The sequence below is a fragment of the Chenopodium album genome, chromosome 12 (genome assembly GCF_948465745.1).
Source record: "Chenopodium album chromosome 12, dcCheAlbu1.1, whole genome shotgun sequence".
NCBI classification, from domain to species: Eukaryota; Viridiplantae; Streptophyta; class Magnoliopsida; order Caryophyllales; family Amaranthaceae; genus Chenopodium; species Chenopodium album.
The window spans coordinates 14,518,702-14,533,722 of NC_137845.1; the positions used below are offsets into that span (position 1 = coordinate 14,518,702).

The following is a 15,021-nucleotide window of genomic DNA, read 5'->3' on the forward strand; positions in this document are numbered from 1 at the left end:
GACCCTGGTTCCGTATCAAGTCAACAGTGACGGATAATGAAGGTTTCTTCCTCGTCAACTTGCCATACAAACGTGTCAGCGAGGACTGCAAAGTGTACCTTGACAGCCCCGGTCGTGGCGAACACGACTGCATTTTCCCAACTGATACTAACAATGGCACCTCTGGTGCTCCTATAGCTAAATCTAATGAGCACCCTGGCCTCTTCGAAGTTGGACCTTTTGTCTACGTAAACACCCTATAAGTTTAATTTATTGGCTCAAGCAATTGCAACAGGATTTCTAATAGGAATTATGATCATGATTTTGAAGTCGTTCTTCCAATGATCATCCCTTTTAATATTGAGATTAATGAAGTTTATCTTCATGTGTCTTGGATTGTACTTTTTTGGACATTGTTTCAATGAGGCATTCTAGGCACCTATCAAGAATGTGAAACAAATGTTCTATTCCATACTATACCTCATCCTTAACCTTCACGGTATTTGCAAGTTAGACACTTTGAAAGCGAAGGGAGGGATCTCTAATTCCCTACCCCCAAATTGTTCCTTGTGGGGATTAAACCCCAACGTCAAGGTTGGACAGTACAATCTTTCCTACTAGCTTGGTTGAAATAAATAAAATATCATACTGTAATATTTAAAATGAAATATTGTACCTAATTTGGTGATATGGCAAGACTTGATTAGACTTTATACAAGAGAGCAAACTCAAATAAAACTAATACAAACATCGGGTTAGAGGCAAATACAAAGCATTCACAAAACACGACATTATTAGAAAGTAGATGTACAGTACAGGAAGAACTTCCACACCAACAAGCTATTAGCACGATTTTATATAAAATCTCTCCGATCTATCTTAAAATCCTAAATCAATATGCAATTCCAAAACATGACGTTAAAAGATTGACACCCTTGCAAGAATATTTATACAGTTGACAAAGATTAGACAATTCAAACTCACATTCACACAGCTAGACTTAAATAGCATTTCACCTATGCCATTGAAGGAACAAACTGCCAAAAAAGTTGCAGAAAATTCTTTATGGCAAGCCTACCAAATTATATTCACAGCAAGAAATTCAAGAAAGGATTATGTTACCGAAAAACCCACTCCCAGTAGAACAGCATCCAACTCGACACTGAGACAATGGACTAACACTAACCAATCACAACGAAGATTAATCTGCAAGGTAAGTCATGTAGTTGCCTTTTGAACATGGTAGCTGAGGGCATGTAAATCATATGCTACCATAACTACTTGTCAGTGAGCCAGCTGATCAATACTTATGAAGGATACATCGTTCATATAATGCAAGGACTTGGTTCTTGCTAGGATTTGCCAGCTTCAGCAGCTGAGCACCAAAATTATGATTTACCAGTTCTTGCTTTAGTTTCTGAACGGTAAACTTGGTATAATCTTCTGAATTTATTTGTTCAACAACATCTTCATCACTCCCAAAAACCAGATGGACATCTTCTGGTGATGCTGTTTGACGAAAAGGGCTGCCAATGCTCTTAAGCTTCTTCTTGACTCGAGTAATAAGTCTATCATCCTCAGCAGAATCAACCTTCATTTCAATGGCCTCCACATTTGAACGTTTTCCATTAGATTTACTAGCCTCGAGCTTAGCTTCCAAGGCTGATTCATTAAAACGAACAGAAGCCAATTCCTGTTGTACTAGATCAAGCTTACCCTGGGTGGTCTGCAGCTGAACAGAGAGAGCTTCAGCCCTACGATTGGCTTCTGCTCGAGCACTACGCTCTGTTTCAAGTAATTCATTAAGTACTTGAACAGTGCTGGATCTTTCAGCATTGTTCAACTTCATTCGAGATTCTATCTCCTTCTCTCTTTCTTCAACTCTAGCCTCCAGCAATATCACTTTAGATTTTGCATCCATTTCTGATGCACGTATTCTACTAAGTTCATCAGCTAGATCCTTTTTCTGCCTCTCCAAATTCTCAATCTGCCTCTCTGCCTTCTCAATATGAGCCAATCTTTCCATGTATATTTTCTGAATATCACTTTTTTCCTTTAGAGCAATTTCTGCTTCTGCTCGTGCTTGATCAGCAACCTCAACAGCTTTCCTGGATTCTATTTCAGCAGTTTTACATCTCTCTTGTAGCTCATCAATCATCATGAATTCAGGTTGATATTTCTCCTCCAGATAAGTTTTTTCCTGCTCAAGTATCTTTGACTGTCTCTCAAATGATTTTGCTTTCGCATTTGCAGCTTCTAACTCCTCTTCCAGCACCTTTATCTTGTTTTTTAAATCTGATACTTCCATATCATAGTTGATGACTCTTGACTCAGCAGCCTACAAAAGTTGAGAAAACAATAAATCAAACTATTAAAAATCAGCTACATGTCAATACAATTGCACAACATTACAATAATTTAAAGGAGAAAAGAAAGAGTAGGCCATGAAAGGCGTGCCCAATTCAGTCTAGAACAGAGTATTCATCAAGTACTCCATTACACTTTAGAAATCATCACAATGGTAGGTTTTTAATGAGCATTGCTTTTCACAAGCTAAGCGTGGATGTCAAATAGCTTAGTTGGTAAAAGTCTTGGGGGGGTAATACCCAAGACTTGAGATCAAATCCAATCTACATTGTTGCCCTTGCGGCTCTTTCTACCAAAAGAAAAAAAAAAAAAAAAAAAAAAAAAAAGCTACTTATCAGCGACTTGTTTTTGCTTCACTATAAAATTTCTTTTAACTATTCATGTCAAGTTGGACTGTATCTGACAAAGAAAAGCCAGCAGAAAGGTATTTGTTTCTCTGATTCTTGTAATTTTCACTTATCCTTCACTTCAAATTTATAGTGAGTCTTGGTCAATAGAAATTAGCTTCATTACAGGCCAGATTTAGTCCATTATCAATCCCCTTGAAGGAAAAAGTCAACACAAACAAATAAAGTAAAGAGATGATATCTGGGATGTAAAACTTAAACAGCTATCAGTACTCTTTTCATAGTAGTTATGAAAATTAAAACCTTATTTATGGTAAAACCTTATTTATGGTACAATAATAATATACTTCAATCATTAGGTTTGAATCCATGGCCCATCATCATTCACCAATAATATGCTAAATATGAAAGCAAAACAAACAAGAATATGAAGGTTCAAAATACTAACACTAGAGCACATTGAAACTGCATGAGTATTAATTGATTCTATTATTGTGGTCACTTATACTTGATATCTACTGAAGGCTGAAAAAATTTCTATGATCACACAGCAAGGCATATACTCACCTTTAACCCCAGCTGTAAAGTTGTTAGCTGTTGTTCAACCTGGTCCACCTTCGCCATCTTTTCCTTGAGCTCTTCCTCCTGAATTTTATTTGCAAATAAATAAATAAATAAAATAACAAAAAACCTCCTTTGCACTACCTCCATTCCTGCAAAATATTTACGCTTTCCGTTTTAGTTCGTTCCCGACAGTTGTTTACACTTCTGCTTTAAACAACATAACCATATTTACACGATTCCATCTCTTTCCTAGTTTTTTCCTACTATTTCCTTACACTAACACTTACTTTATCCACCTTTTGCTTTCCAACCACTCACCATATCAACGCTGTTTCTCCAATTACCTTGATTTGTTTGGAAATAGTAATGGTAAAGATCCTTTGGGAACAGAGGTGAGGTAGAATATCTCTAGTACAGGAATCTCATAACTATGAGCAAAGGAATTTGTGACAACTCCTATGTGACAGACTCTCAAGCCAGAGCTAAGATAGAAAGGAGGTTAACAAATTTAAATAAAGAGTTGCAGAGTATGTCATACCTTTACAGCCAAAGTCTTGACAAATTCAGCTCTTAACATATCTTCCCTTAATTGCATATTCTTATTTGTTGTTTCTTGCACAACAGCTGTCTTTCCAAGGGCTGATTTTGCGTCCTTGGCAGCAAAATCATACTTCCGTTTCCACTCCTCAGCTTCTTCTTTTGCAGACTGAGCTTGTTCCCGAAGAGCAGCCAGACTTGCTTCAGCAGCGCTAGCCCTAGATTTAAGAACACCAATTTCTGCAGAAGCTTCATCCTCTTCAGCCTTCTGCTTCAATAAGATATCTTCATATTTCTTTTTCCATTCAGAAGATTCCTTCTTGACTGAATCCAGCGTTTTTGATAAGCTGGAATACCTCTCGTCCAAAGAGCTATATTTACTTTGTAAGTTAGATACTTGGTTTGTATAATCATCAGCAATTTTCCTCTTGTCACTTAGAGCATCATCATAGCGCTTCAGGTACTCAGACTTTTGCTTCTCGCTTGCTTCTAATTTCTTGGTGAGCAAAACCACATTTTCTTCAAGGGACTGGCACTTCAGTTTAAGAGCACTTCGCTCCGTTCCAACCTTATCAAGTTGCTTTCTAGCAACTTCAGCTATTAGATCTTCAAAACTGGGAAAATTTACACACCATTAGATAAATCATTACCACGGGAGAAGAAAGCATATAATTAAAAACCAACACTGACCTTCTCTGAAGGAAAACAGCCTTCTTTTCTTCCTTCCCAGGGCCATAACATGATGCTTCATACTCAGACAAAAGATCATCAAGCACCTGCGCACATAAGCCACAATGTTCAAGAAATAACCGGACCTGCAGTTCTGTTTATTTTGGATTTATTGAGTTACCCATATATATCTAACATGAAAAGGAGTACATTGCCCAAGATATTTGTTGATTTGTGGCATAGTGATTTGTGTACATTAACATTTATTAGTTAAGCATTAGTCAGAACAAGCAATGCCTATCATATACCAATTTAAATAGGAAAATTTGTCAGAAAAAACCTATTATAACACTCTTTTTGTCAGAAAAAACCTTTTAAAAAAATTTTGGCCAAAAGAAACCTGTTTCAAAATTTTTTTTGTTGAAGACAACCAAAACCTCTAATTAGCCCCTAATTACCCCTAATTATAATTAAATCTTATTTAATTAATTAAAAATCATAAATAAATTGATAAATTAAAAAAAAAGAACATACACCACCCCCATACCCCATCACCAGCTGCCACCCCCCTGGTAGCAACCGCCCCCACCCCCGCCGGCCACCAAAACCCCCCGCGCCGGCAAAGTCCCTCCCCCTTACCCCTCCTATTCCTTTGAACCACCACCGCGACCACCCACCCATCACTAAACCCTAACCCCAAAAACTCCCACCCCCCTCTCTACCACCACCACAAAACGGCCACCGCTCCATTTCCCACACCCTGAAACGACAAGGGGAGGTCATTTATGGGTGTGGAAAAAGGAGGGGGTTGTTTATGGTTGTGGAAATGAGGGGTGGAATTTTCGGGTTTGGGTTTAGTAAGGGGGGTGGGTGGGCGTGGCGGGTGAAAGGGAGGGGGTTGGGTCTCTGGTCGTCGCGGTGGGTGAAAGGGAGAGGGCTGGGTCTCCTGTCGGCGTAGTGGAGGGGGTTGAGCTGTGTCGGCCAGCTTTAGGAGAGGAGGCTTGGTCGGTGTCGGAGTTGGGTGGTGGTTCTAGGGAAGAAGAGGGTGACGCAAGGTGGGCGCAGGGCGGGGGTTTGCTGGTGCGAGGGGTAGGGATTCTGTTTGCCGGCAGGGGTGAGGGTGGGGGTGGCTGCTACCAGGGGAGGTGGAAGGGGGAGGGTGGCAGGTGGTGATGGGGTTGGGGGGTGGTTTAAGTTTTTTTTTTTTTAATTTATCAATTTATTTGTTATTTCTAAATAATTAAATAAGATTTAGTAGTTAATTAGGGGTAATCAGGGGCTAATTAGGTTAATTAGAGGTTTTGGTTGTCTTCAACAAAAAAATTTTAGAAACAGGTTTCTTTTGGCCAAAAAATTTTTAAAAGGTTTTTTCTGACAAAAAGAGGGTTATAATAGGTTTTTTCCGACAAATTTTCCATTTAAATATAAAGAAAGATACGTTGAACAAGATTACAGTATATATGATAATATTGATTATATATATCAGTTCAGATCACAATTTATACTGAAGAGACACAAATACAAGGTATTACTGTTGAGCATTATGTCATTATTTTCTGTTTAGCTGTTCTTAATACAGAATTACTGTCAGCATCCATAGCCAAAAAAATAAATAAATTCCATTGCTAGATGGAAGCCCTATAATTGCTAGTGCTTCTCCCATAAGCTTCTCTCCTCACGTCAATCAAGTACTCAGTAACCTAGGTATGTAGGGGGGGGGAGGGGGGGAGGAGGTCTGCTATGATCATCCACAAAGATTTTCTTCCTCCATTTACATCTAACCAATTCTACATGCTCTCGCAAAGCCACTATATTCATGTCATTGTATACTCCTTTTACGGAAAGATGTTTCTTTGACCACAGTTGAGAAATGGCATCTGTGGTCAAAGAAACATCTTTCTGGAAATTTCCCCAATTTCCTTGTTCCTAAAGCATCTGGAAATTTGCAAATGGACCTTACAATAACAAGAATTTAAGGAAAGATTTCTAACCTTAAGCACTTGAACTAGTTCTGCATTAGGGACAAGGCAAGCTGTTCTTAGTTGTTTTTCCATATTTTGAATTGCAGTTGAACATTGTATATCTGCCTCCATGTATGTATTTTTCCTATAATTCTGCATTAGAAAATATATAACAAAGAGCTATGTGAAGGAAAGCAATCATGGTAAGTAGTAACTGAAAACTGAGAAATATTAAAACATTGAGAGCTTGGAAGGAACCCTGCATTCAACGGAGTAAAGCTTTAATTCTGCAAATATCAATGAACCAAAACAAACTTTAACTACCTCAAATTCCTTCCTACAATAATTCTGCAGAAGCATCTCATATTTCTGCCTTGCTGAACCAGCTCCTACAGCATTTGAATTATATATGCTCAAAGCATTTTGCACTGCATCTTCATGGGCCTCTCTAAGTGCTGCCTACAAAACAAGGCATAAGAATATAAATAGAAATAAAACAATAATACAAAAGTACAATACAGGAAAGACCCTTACTTCCTCAGGTGGCTTTGACTTGTCAAAGGAAGATGTATATTCTTCAGAAGCTCTGTTGAATGCTTTTCTGCATTCAGTTTCTTCAACACTCTGAAAAAAAAAAAGAAAGAAAGAAAGAAATTAATCTTTTGCACGAAACAAAGTCGAATTATAAAGGTTTAAATCCTATACTAAGGCAGAAATGTAACTAAACCAGGCAACTCAAAGACAAGAAAAGAACTTTTGAAACTTCCCCAATTTCCTTGTTCCTAAAGCATATATCTTGAGATAAACGAGCATCTATTCCGGATTTTACCCAATTCTCACCAACAAATAGTATAGCGTGTATACCGAGTTCAGGTCATTACCATTTTTATCAGCCTGAACACAAACGAAATTTCATTCAGTTTCTTGTTATTACTTTCACCATTCCTCAACGTCCTTCAGCTTAACCAAATATTATTATTCCTAGTTATATGTAATACGCATTAATGCATTATTACTATTCAATATATGCTGATTAAAAATTAATGGTAGCAATGCAACTACTAAGTACTCCCTCCGGATTTTTTAAGTAAAAAACTAGCTTCTATGCAGAGTTTAATGAGATATGTATAGGATATAAAGGTAGGGTTGTTTGTTAGAGAATTAAAAATTTAGATGTGAGATGAGAGAAATAATAAAGAGTGTAGGAACGGTGTAGGAATGGGGGCCATGTAGAGAGAAATATTTGATATGTAGCTGTAGGACCAAAAGAGAGACAGATATAATAAATAAATAAAAAAAAAATAGTAGAATGTTTCCAAAAATGGAAAGTATCACTTTTTTATAATAATAAAAAATAAAAAAAAGAGAGGTTTAAGGAAATTGTGTCCTCTATTTAAAAAAAAAAAGACAGACAACGTACTTAATATAGACCATTTTTTCAAATTATCAGAATAAGAAAGCTTTCTTCCATAGCAACAGGGATACAATTTTAGGTGCATTGCAAATTATTATTTGCTATAGTGCACCATCTTTACAAAATGGGAAGGAAGAAGAATCAGAGTTGAGAGAAGCGCAAGCAAGCATCCTAGACCTAAAATGAGGCACCCAACAAGTATGCATACAGGGCACAAAAGATGAAAAAGATTACTCGAGGGATTCTATCCAATAGGCCTACGCCTTCACCAAAAAAATAAAAAAAGGCCTACTTGCATTGGTGTTCTTAAAGCTCAATCTGTGATTTAACTTATTCATTAGCTTCTAATGATGGGGGCAATTAGTGTAATTAATAGGCTACTTTCTTTACCAACTCAAAGTTGACTGGAAAAGGTCTTAACACTAGAAACCTGAAGTTGATAGTCTTGATACACAAATTGTCATGTGTTGTAAAACCACTATAGCAGCTGCCATAAGGATTGGAGTCACATTATAAATCTTCTTTATGATGATGATAATTTTGTAATATATTTGACAAACTGGACTTATGTTATAGGCTAAACCTAATATTAACTACGATGAGGAAATGCTCAAAGTAACTTCACATTGGGTAAAACTCCATAAACTATCAAAATTCTACTTGATTGTTGAGTGGGGGTTTACTGTGTAGTATATAAACTTCATGGGGTTGGCTATTGGTCCAACAAAAGTGTCTAATAGGATTTCACAGAGCATTACGGACTGATGAAAAACTTTATAAAAAATGAAGTAATTATTTAATTTCCTGTATCCTACCATGTCTTAGTAATTTCTTTTGCTATTAAGATGCTCAGTGACTTCTTTCAGGGGGGCGCGGGTGGAGGGAGGGAAAACAATTTGAAAATGTAATCCTAAAGAAAACATATTCCTTCCGTCCCTTTAGTTGTCACACTTTCCTTATAAAATTATCCCTGTTTAATTGACAAATTTCTCTCTTTTTTTTCATAAAAATGGCATGGATCCACACTTATTTTAAAAATATTTCTCTCACCTCACTTTTTACCCACTACTAAATAACTATAATAAAGAATTTCCAATACCCACTAACTATAATAATAAAGATCCCACTACTATTCATCACACAACAACATTTTTTTTTTTTTTTTTTTTTTTTTGACATAACACACAACAACATTAGAATTGCCTAAATCTTTGTGTCATTCAAATTGAGTCAACTAAACTAGGGAAGGAATGCTTGGAGGTATTGACGAAATGAGCCGTCTCTTTTCTGTTAGCTGAACCTGTGCACATGAAGGGTGTCTTGCTTTAACTCTTCTTGTATGGTGGGGATCTTGACATACTGATGCATTCATAATGGTTGGCAAGCTTTAGGCTTAGCATTTTAGTTCTATAGTCTTAGTGGTTGTATGCTACTAGATAGGATGTAACTGAGAACAATTCTTTGGTAATTACACTACATTGTTATCTTAATCACGTAATAAATAATAAATCAAAAATCCTTAGTAAGTGTGTATGGTGGGTTAAGAGCATCAGCAATGGAGAGGATGAATATATCCTTTCCCATTTTCTTTCTTTTTTCTCTCCAATTGACACATCATATTCTCCTTTTTCCATATCACTTCCCACTATCTCTATCCTTTCCCTCATTCTCTTTCTTTAATTTTTCCAACAACAACGAGGATCCTTTATAATCTTATTTATATATACCCCACCACATATTCTCTTTCCCATAAATATGATTATTATTTAATATAGTGGTTTTTTAAAAACAAAAACTAAAAATAATGCAACTTCTTGCACAAGAGCCAAATAAGAGGATCCTTTCCATTATGAGGAAACTACCATTTCCTCTTCTTAAGAGGATCCTCTACCCCTCTTGCACATCAATGAGGATCCTTTTAGCCAACAAAAAAGTGAGCTAAAAGGATACATATCCTCATTGATGTTAATGCTCTGAGAGAGAGAGAGAGAGAGAGAGAGAGAGAGAGAGAGAGAGAGGGGGGATTATTGAAAATGTATGTAATATGTCTCTAATCAAGACCATGCATCATCAATTTAACAAGCATCATAACTAAAATTATAAGATAATTGCTCACGAGTATCCTGTGGAAGACTTGCCTGCCAAGAGGAACTTATTGTTGGAACAGCACCATTATTCAATGCATCAAGAAATGATTGTGTTAAACCAGCAAGCATAGGTCCATTCATTACAGTTGCGCCAATTTGCTTGGGTCTCGTTCTTTCAAATGCAAACCTCGTTAATGCATCCAAACCAGATCTAAATTCTGGTCTAAAGTTGTGCAGCTGTGTACAATAAACATTAATCTGCAAATGTTAGTGAGAGACAGAGAGAGCAAGAATAGTCCACTCAAAAGTTTATTGGAAAATAAAGATACTTACTGGTGTTTGATCAAGATGCTGAAGTTCAGTCTCACTGTTCAATGGCCGAACAAGGGTGAAACATTCACGATCAGGGAAAAGAGCACGAATTGATTCCCGAATCTAATAGTCATGAGGTATTATATCAGTGCAGCCAAATACACTGGTATAATTTGCATCATAAACATGATAAACCAATTCTCTAATGATTAAGTTGACATAAATATATTAAAGCAAATATCATTTTTTTTCTCTCTAGAATAGAAAAATAAAATATCAGCCTTTTTTCACTGCCAACAAGAAGAACCTTGCCACACATACCTCATTTTTTGCAACTATATCCTTCCCACTACCTTGAACTGGCCTCAGCGCAAGCTCCAAATAATCACGAGGTGTTATCTTTCGACCATCCTCAACCAAATCCAGATAGAAGTCCTGCATGATAATATACATGTAAATCAAAGAAACCAAGAGCCTACGTTCAAGGACACAAAGCAATTTACCCTCAACAGCCAAACAAAGATTGGCGAAAATTGCCCAAGTTCAGACGCTGTGGTTCTTCCTCCAGGGGCCCTAACACGTATATGTTTAGTCATTTCAGTCACAAGGGAAAGTTGATCCAATGCAGCCTCATCAATTCCACCCATCTATATTAAGAAAAGAAATCACCAATAGCCACTATTACAACGATGCTAACACAACACTCAAAAAACAAATAAAGCTGCATAAACATTGATTATGCAATCCAAGAACAACGACCAATCTCTAAAAAGTTTTCCTACCTGGTTGAAGATGAACAGGCTGGATAAGAGAACAGCCAAAGAAAATATTTGTGTGCTGTATGTTCCCTGTACAAATATTGTGTAAATAAAATGCAAGGAAGTGAATTAAACACAATTACTCATAAATCATAGATAAGTCATCCATTATTGACATCCTCACTGAAAAGCAAGGAACATGCAGACAGCCAAGATGTCATGCAGTAATGGTTAAGTAAAATAAATATAGAGAATGAATCAAAAACAGAAGTAGCACTGACAGTCTGATCATAAGCATCAATTCCTTCAGTATCCAGCAGTATAAGATTATATTCTGTTCCATCAAGAGCAGTCTTCTTCAAAGGCGTACTCCACAACCAAAGTCCTTTTGTACATGGCCGATGCGTTGATGCAACTTGAAATCCACTGCTCCTCCCAAGAAGCTAGAACCATTTACATATGTAAGCTTCACTTATACAGCATGATAATACAGCATCACACATATGCAGAAATCAGTCTTTCACAAGATTTTTATTAACAAGACACAAGAAACAGGACCATTCTCTGCCACTTATGACCAACATTAACCTGACTTGACCAGTGGCAGATCCACGGTGGGTTCAAGTGAGTTCATTGAACCCACTGATTTTTTGAAAAAAAAAAATTAAAAAAAAATAAAAAAAATAAAAAGGGAAAAAAAAATGTATAAAACCAATTTGTCCGCATAAGTGAAGATAGGACAAGTAGCATAGCCCAATGGTAGAATGGAGTTTACTTTGTGCGCTTGACCTTCAAGGTCGTGGATTCGAATCCCAGCAACATTAATTTTATTTTAGCCTTTTTTTTTCCCTTTTGTTTAAATTTCTTCTCCAAACTCCCAATTAGGGGTGGCAAAAGCTGACCCGACCTCATAACCCGATACGAACCCGACCTGAAATTAGTGGGTTAGGGTTGAGATTTTTGACCCGAAATCTTAAGTGGGTCGACACAAACCCAACCTGAAATTAAATGGGTTAGGTTAAGGTTGAAAATTCCAACTCGAAAATGACCCATGTAGCCCGAAAATATTATTGGGTCAAAATCAAGTCGGAAGCCCAACCTAATAATTCAAACACGAAAAAGGTCAAAACCAAATAGAAAATTACTAATTCTAGCCCAAGCCCAATTTCACAAATAAGATACTACGTATGTTAGATGTTAAAAGTTAAAACCCTTTTTTCTTCTCGGCCGCCCCGTTAACTCTTTCATTTTACATTTTTTCTCTCTCTTCAACTCTCGGCATTCAACTCTCAAGCTCAGAGCTCTCATGAATAATTGTCCGCTTCCCAGTTCCCATTCACCACACCTCCAAGCTTTCCTCTTTTTCACGGTTCAAGTTAATTACATTTCAATTTGTTTTTTATACGATATTTCTTTTGAAATACAATATGGTAGTAGAATTAGATCTTGTTGTTTCTTTAGATCTTGTTCTTTTTTTAACAAATTTGTAATTCTTATTTGTAATTCTTATTTGTAATTCTGATTTGTAATTTGTTAGACTTTATTTTGGTTTGTAATATATGATTAGCTTGTTAGGCAATGTTCTTTATCTCAGTTAGGATTAAAGTGTTGTTTTGCTTGAGAACTTGAAGATACACTTGTTTAAATTGAAAAAAAATAAAAATAAAAAAAATAAAAATAAACAGATTATTTAGGTTAATTTCAAATCAAATCAACCTAATTTAAACTCAAACAAAAAATCAGGTCAACACAGGTCAATTTCGGGTTAACCTGAACCCGAAAATATCAGGTTTGGGTTGGAGTTATCAACCCGAAAACTTAAATGGATCAGGTTCGGGTTAGGGGATAGTTAACCTGAAATCAACTGACCCGAACACGAACCCGACCCGATCTGACCCGATTGCCACCCCTACTCCCAATATCCCAAAAACTCATTCAAAGACTCAAAACATCAAACCCCTTTACCCTAACTTTTTTTTTCCCTAACTTTCTTCTCCAAAGTATATAAAAATCCGAATGCTTTTATACATCCTTTTTCTAATTGTATTCTATTGTATTAAGTTATATGTCATCCATTGTAATCAGAAATTCAAAAGTATCTATTAAAATTTAATTTATACTTCATATGTTTTTTTTTTAATTGCAACGTTTATAATTTTACAATATATACACATACTCCTTTGATTGTGTTTTTTGTGATTCATACATTGGAAAAATATATAGAGTCAAGTGGGATCCGGTTAGATTCGTCTCGAAAAGTATTTTTATGATATCAACTATATATATAATTTTTACAAAATATCACTTAAGATATTTAGCTTGTAGAATGTGTATTGGCAAGCGTGAAATCACCAATATTCCAATTAAAACAAACGCAAACCTATATGTCATTTTTTAACGATTCCGAACCCACACTTCTGGATTCCTTAATACACCACTGACGTGACCTGACCCGACATGCCCAATAAGGAAAAACCTATACTTTATAAGTCCTTTTGTAAAGTACAGAAAATTGTGATATATTGATAGCAAGACCTTGAACAGTGAACATTGATTCCAAGCTGAAAAAAAAAATCTAGAATTTCAATTTCAAGATCCTATATTGCTAGCATATACTGCCTCTGTTTTTTTTATTTGACACCTTTCTATTATCACACTTGCCAACGCATGTTTTTAACGCTTAATATCTCTAATTATCAACATTGTAAAATTATAAAAAGTGGATACGATTCAAACAAAATCCTACATGACTATAGTTATCGTATTTATAAATCACAAAAGCGAGTCAAAGTGTAGTGTGTGAATAGTGTAAAAGTCAAACGGTGTCAAGGTATATAGCATTTAGTCAAAATCAATCCATTATAATCGCATGAATTAAACTAGAAATCCACAGCATCAGTTCGAAAAAATCAAAATCACTACTCCGATATGATCAAGAAAATTACTCTACAACTAACTGACGAATTCAGTTCTTAAAGCACATATAAACTATCACATTGTCAAATTGCATGCTACTACATCACAATTTACCAACTACATTCTACATCAATAATCAAATCACTCCCAAAAAAGGAAAGGTCAATAAAAATTCAACCAACCACAATTACAAAACCCTAGTAAAATCCACTTCAAAATCAAAAACTCCAATTTTCAGACCACTTTAACAATCCAAAATTCAAGAGGAGAGAGAAAGTGAAACCTGATTAAGAATAAAGCTCTTGCCCTGACGAGCACGACCGCAAACTGCGACGACTCCAATTGGTTCCTTAACAAGCTGAAGAACAGCCAAAGCTTCTGGATCAATGCGAAACTTGCCATCTTCATCGCTGTATACGAACCTAATCGGCCGCGCTGGGCCAGTTACCGACGGCGCCGGCGGTGGTGGCGACGGTTGTGGAGGATTTCCCGGCGACGGGGAGGAATCGACGGCGTCTTTGCCTCGGAATAATCTCATAATTGGGGAAGGAGCGTAGTTGGAAGTTTTAGGGGTTAGAATTGGTGTGGTGGAGTTGAAGAGGAAAAATGATTGTTTTTGGTGCTTTATATAAGTTGCTTTTTGGAAATGGAGAAAATAAGAAAAAGAAGGAATTAAATATTTTGAGGAGGGAAAAAGAAGATTATACAGTTATACACTACTCATTATAAATTTATAATGAGATAGACCCTAGTTTAGACACTTTTGTGGGGTCTCAACATTGCGGTTATGGAAGTACAAGTATACAACTCCCTAAACTAATCAATTGGGAATTTTTTTTTTTTTTTTTTTTTTTTTTTTTTTGGAAAAATTGCTAAAAATCGAATGATTTCCTCAATATTGTTGAAATAAATATAAATTTCCAATATGCTTTGTCTTAAAAACAAAGTCTTAATACCATCTAAGTAAAAACAGAATTTGTTATATATACTCGGGTGTGTCGTACACGCAACTCACCTTAGGTTAGTTTTTACTCTTTAGTTGATTATAAAATGAAAAACAGTCATCAAAATGAGAACAACTATTCATGGGTGTATGGTACACCCAGATGT

General features: G+C 36.1%; 1 protein-coding gene across 1 annotated transcript; it reads right to left on the minus strand.

Annotated features, from left to right (window-relative positions):
* Nucleotides 1–754: 754 nt before the first annotated feature.
* LOC145570388 (uncharacterized) lies at nucleotides 755–14,512 on the minus strand. Its single transcript, XM_081629446.1, has 14 exons — nucleotides 14,195–14,512; nucleotides 11,277–11,438; nucleotides 11,020–11,085; nucleotides 10,741–10,884; nucleotides 10,559–10,672; nucleotides 10,259–10,360; nucleotides 9,977–10,162; nucleotides 6,959–7,048; nucleotides 6,749–6,883; nucleotides 6,455–6,577; nucleotides 4,485–4,570; nucleotides 3,796–4,408; nucleotides 3,261–3,338; nucleotides 755–2,317 (listed from the first exon to the last, which is right to left on the minus strand). The coding sequence occupies exons 1-14, from the start codon at nucleotides 14,447–14,449 to the stop codon at nucleotides 1,280–1,282; spliced, it is 3,192 nt and encodes a 1,063-aa protein (XP_081485572.1). The 5' UTR covers nucleotides 14,450–14,512; the 3' UTR covers nucleotides 755–1,279.
* Nucleotides 14,513–15,021: the final 509 nt, after the last annotated feature.

Excerpts from the sequence above, each read along its gene's own strand:
- LOC145570388 (XM_081629446.1), bottom strand. The coding sequence starts at position 14,449 with ATGAGATTATTCCGAGGCAAAGACGCCGTCGATTCCTCCCCGTCGCCG. Across the intron at positions 11,439-14,194 it reads AGAGCTTTATTCTTAATCAG|CTTCTTGGGAGGAGCAGTGG; the intron begins GTTTCACTTTCT and ends AAATGGTTCTAG. Across the intron at positions 6,884-6,958 it reads AGTCAAAGCCACCTGAGGAA|GCAGCACTTAGAGAGGCCCA; the intron begins GTAAGGGTCTTT and ends CTTGTTTTGTAG.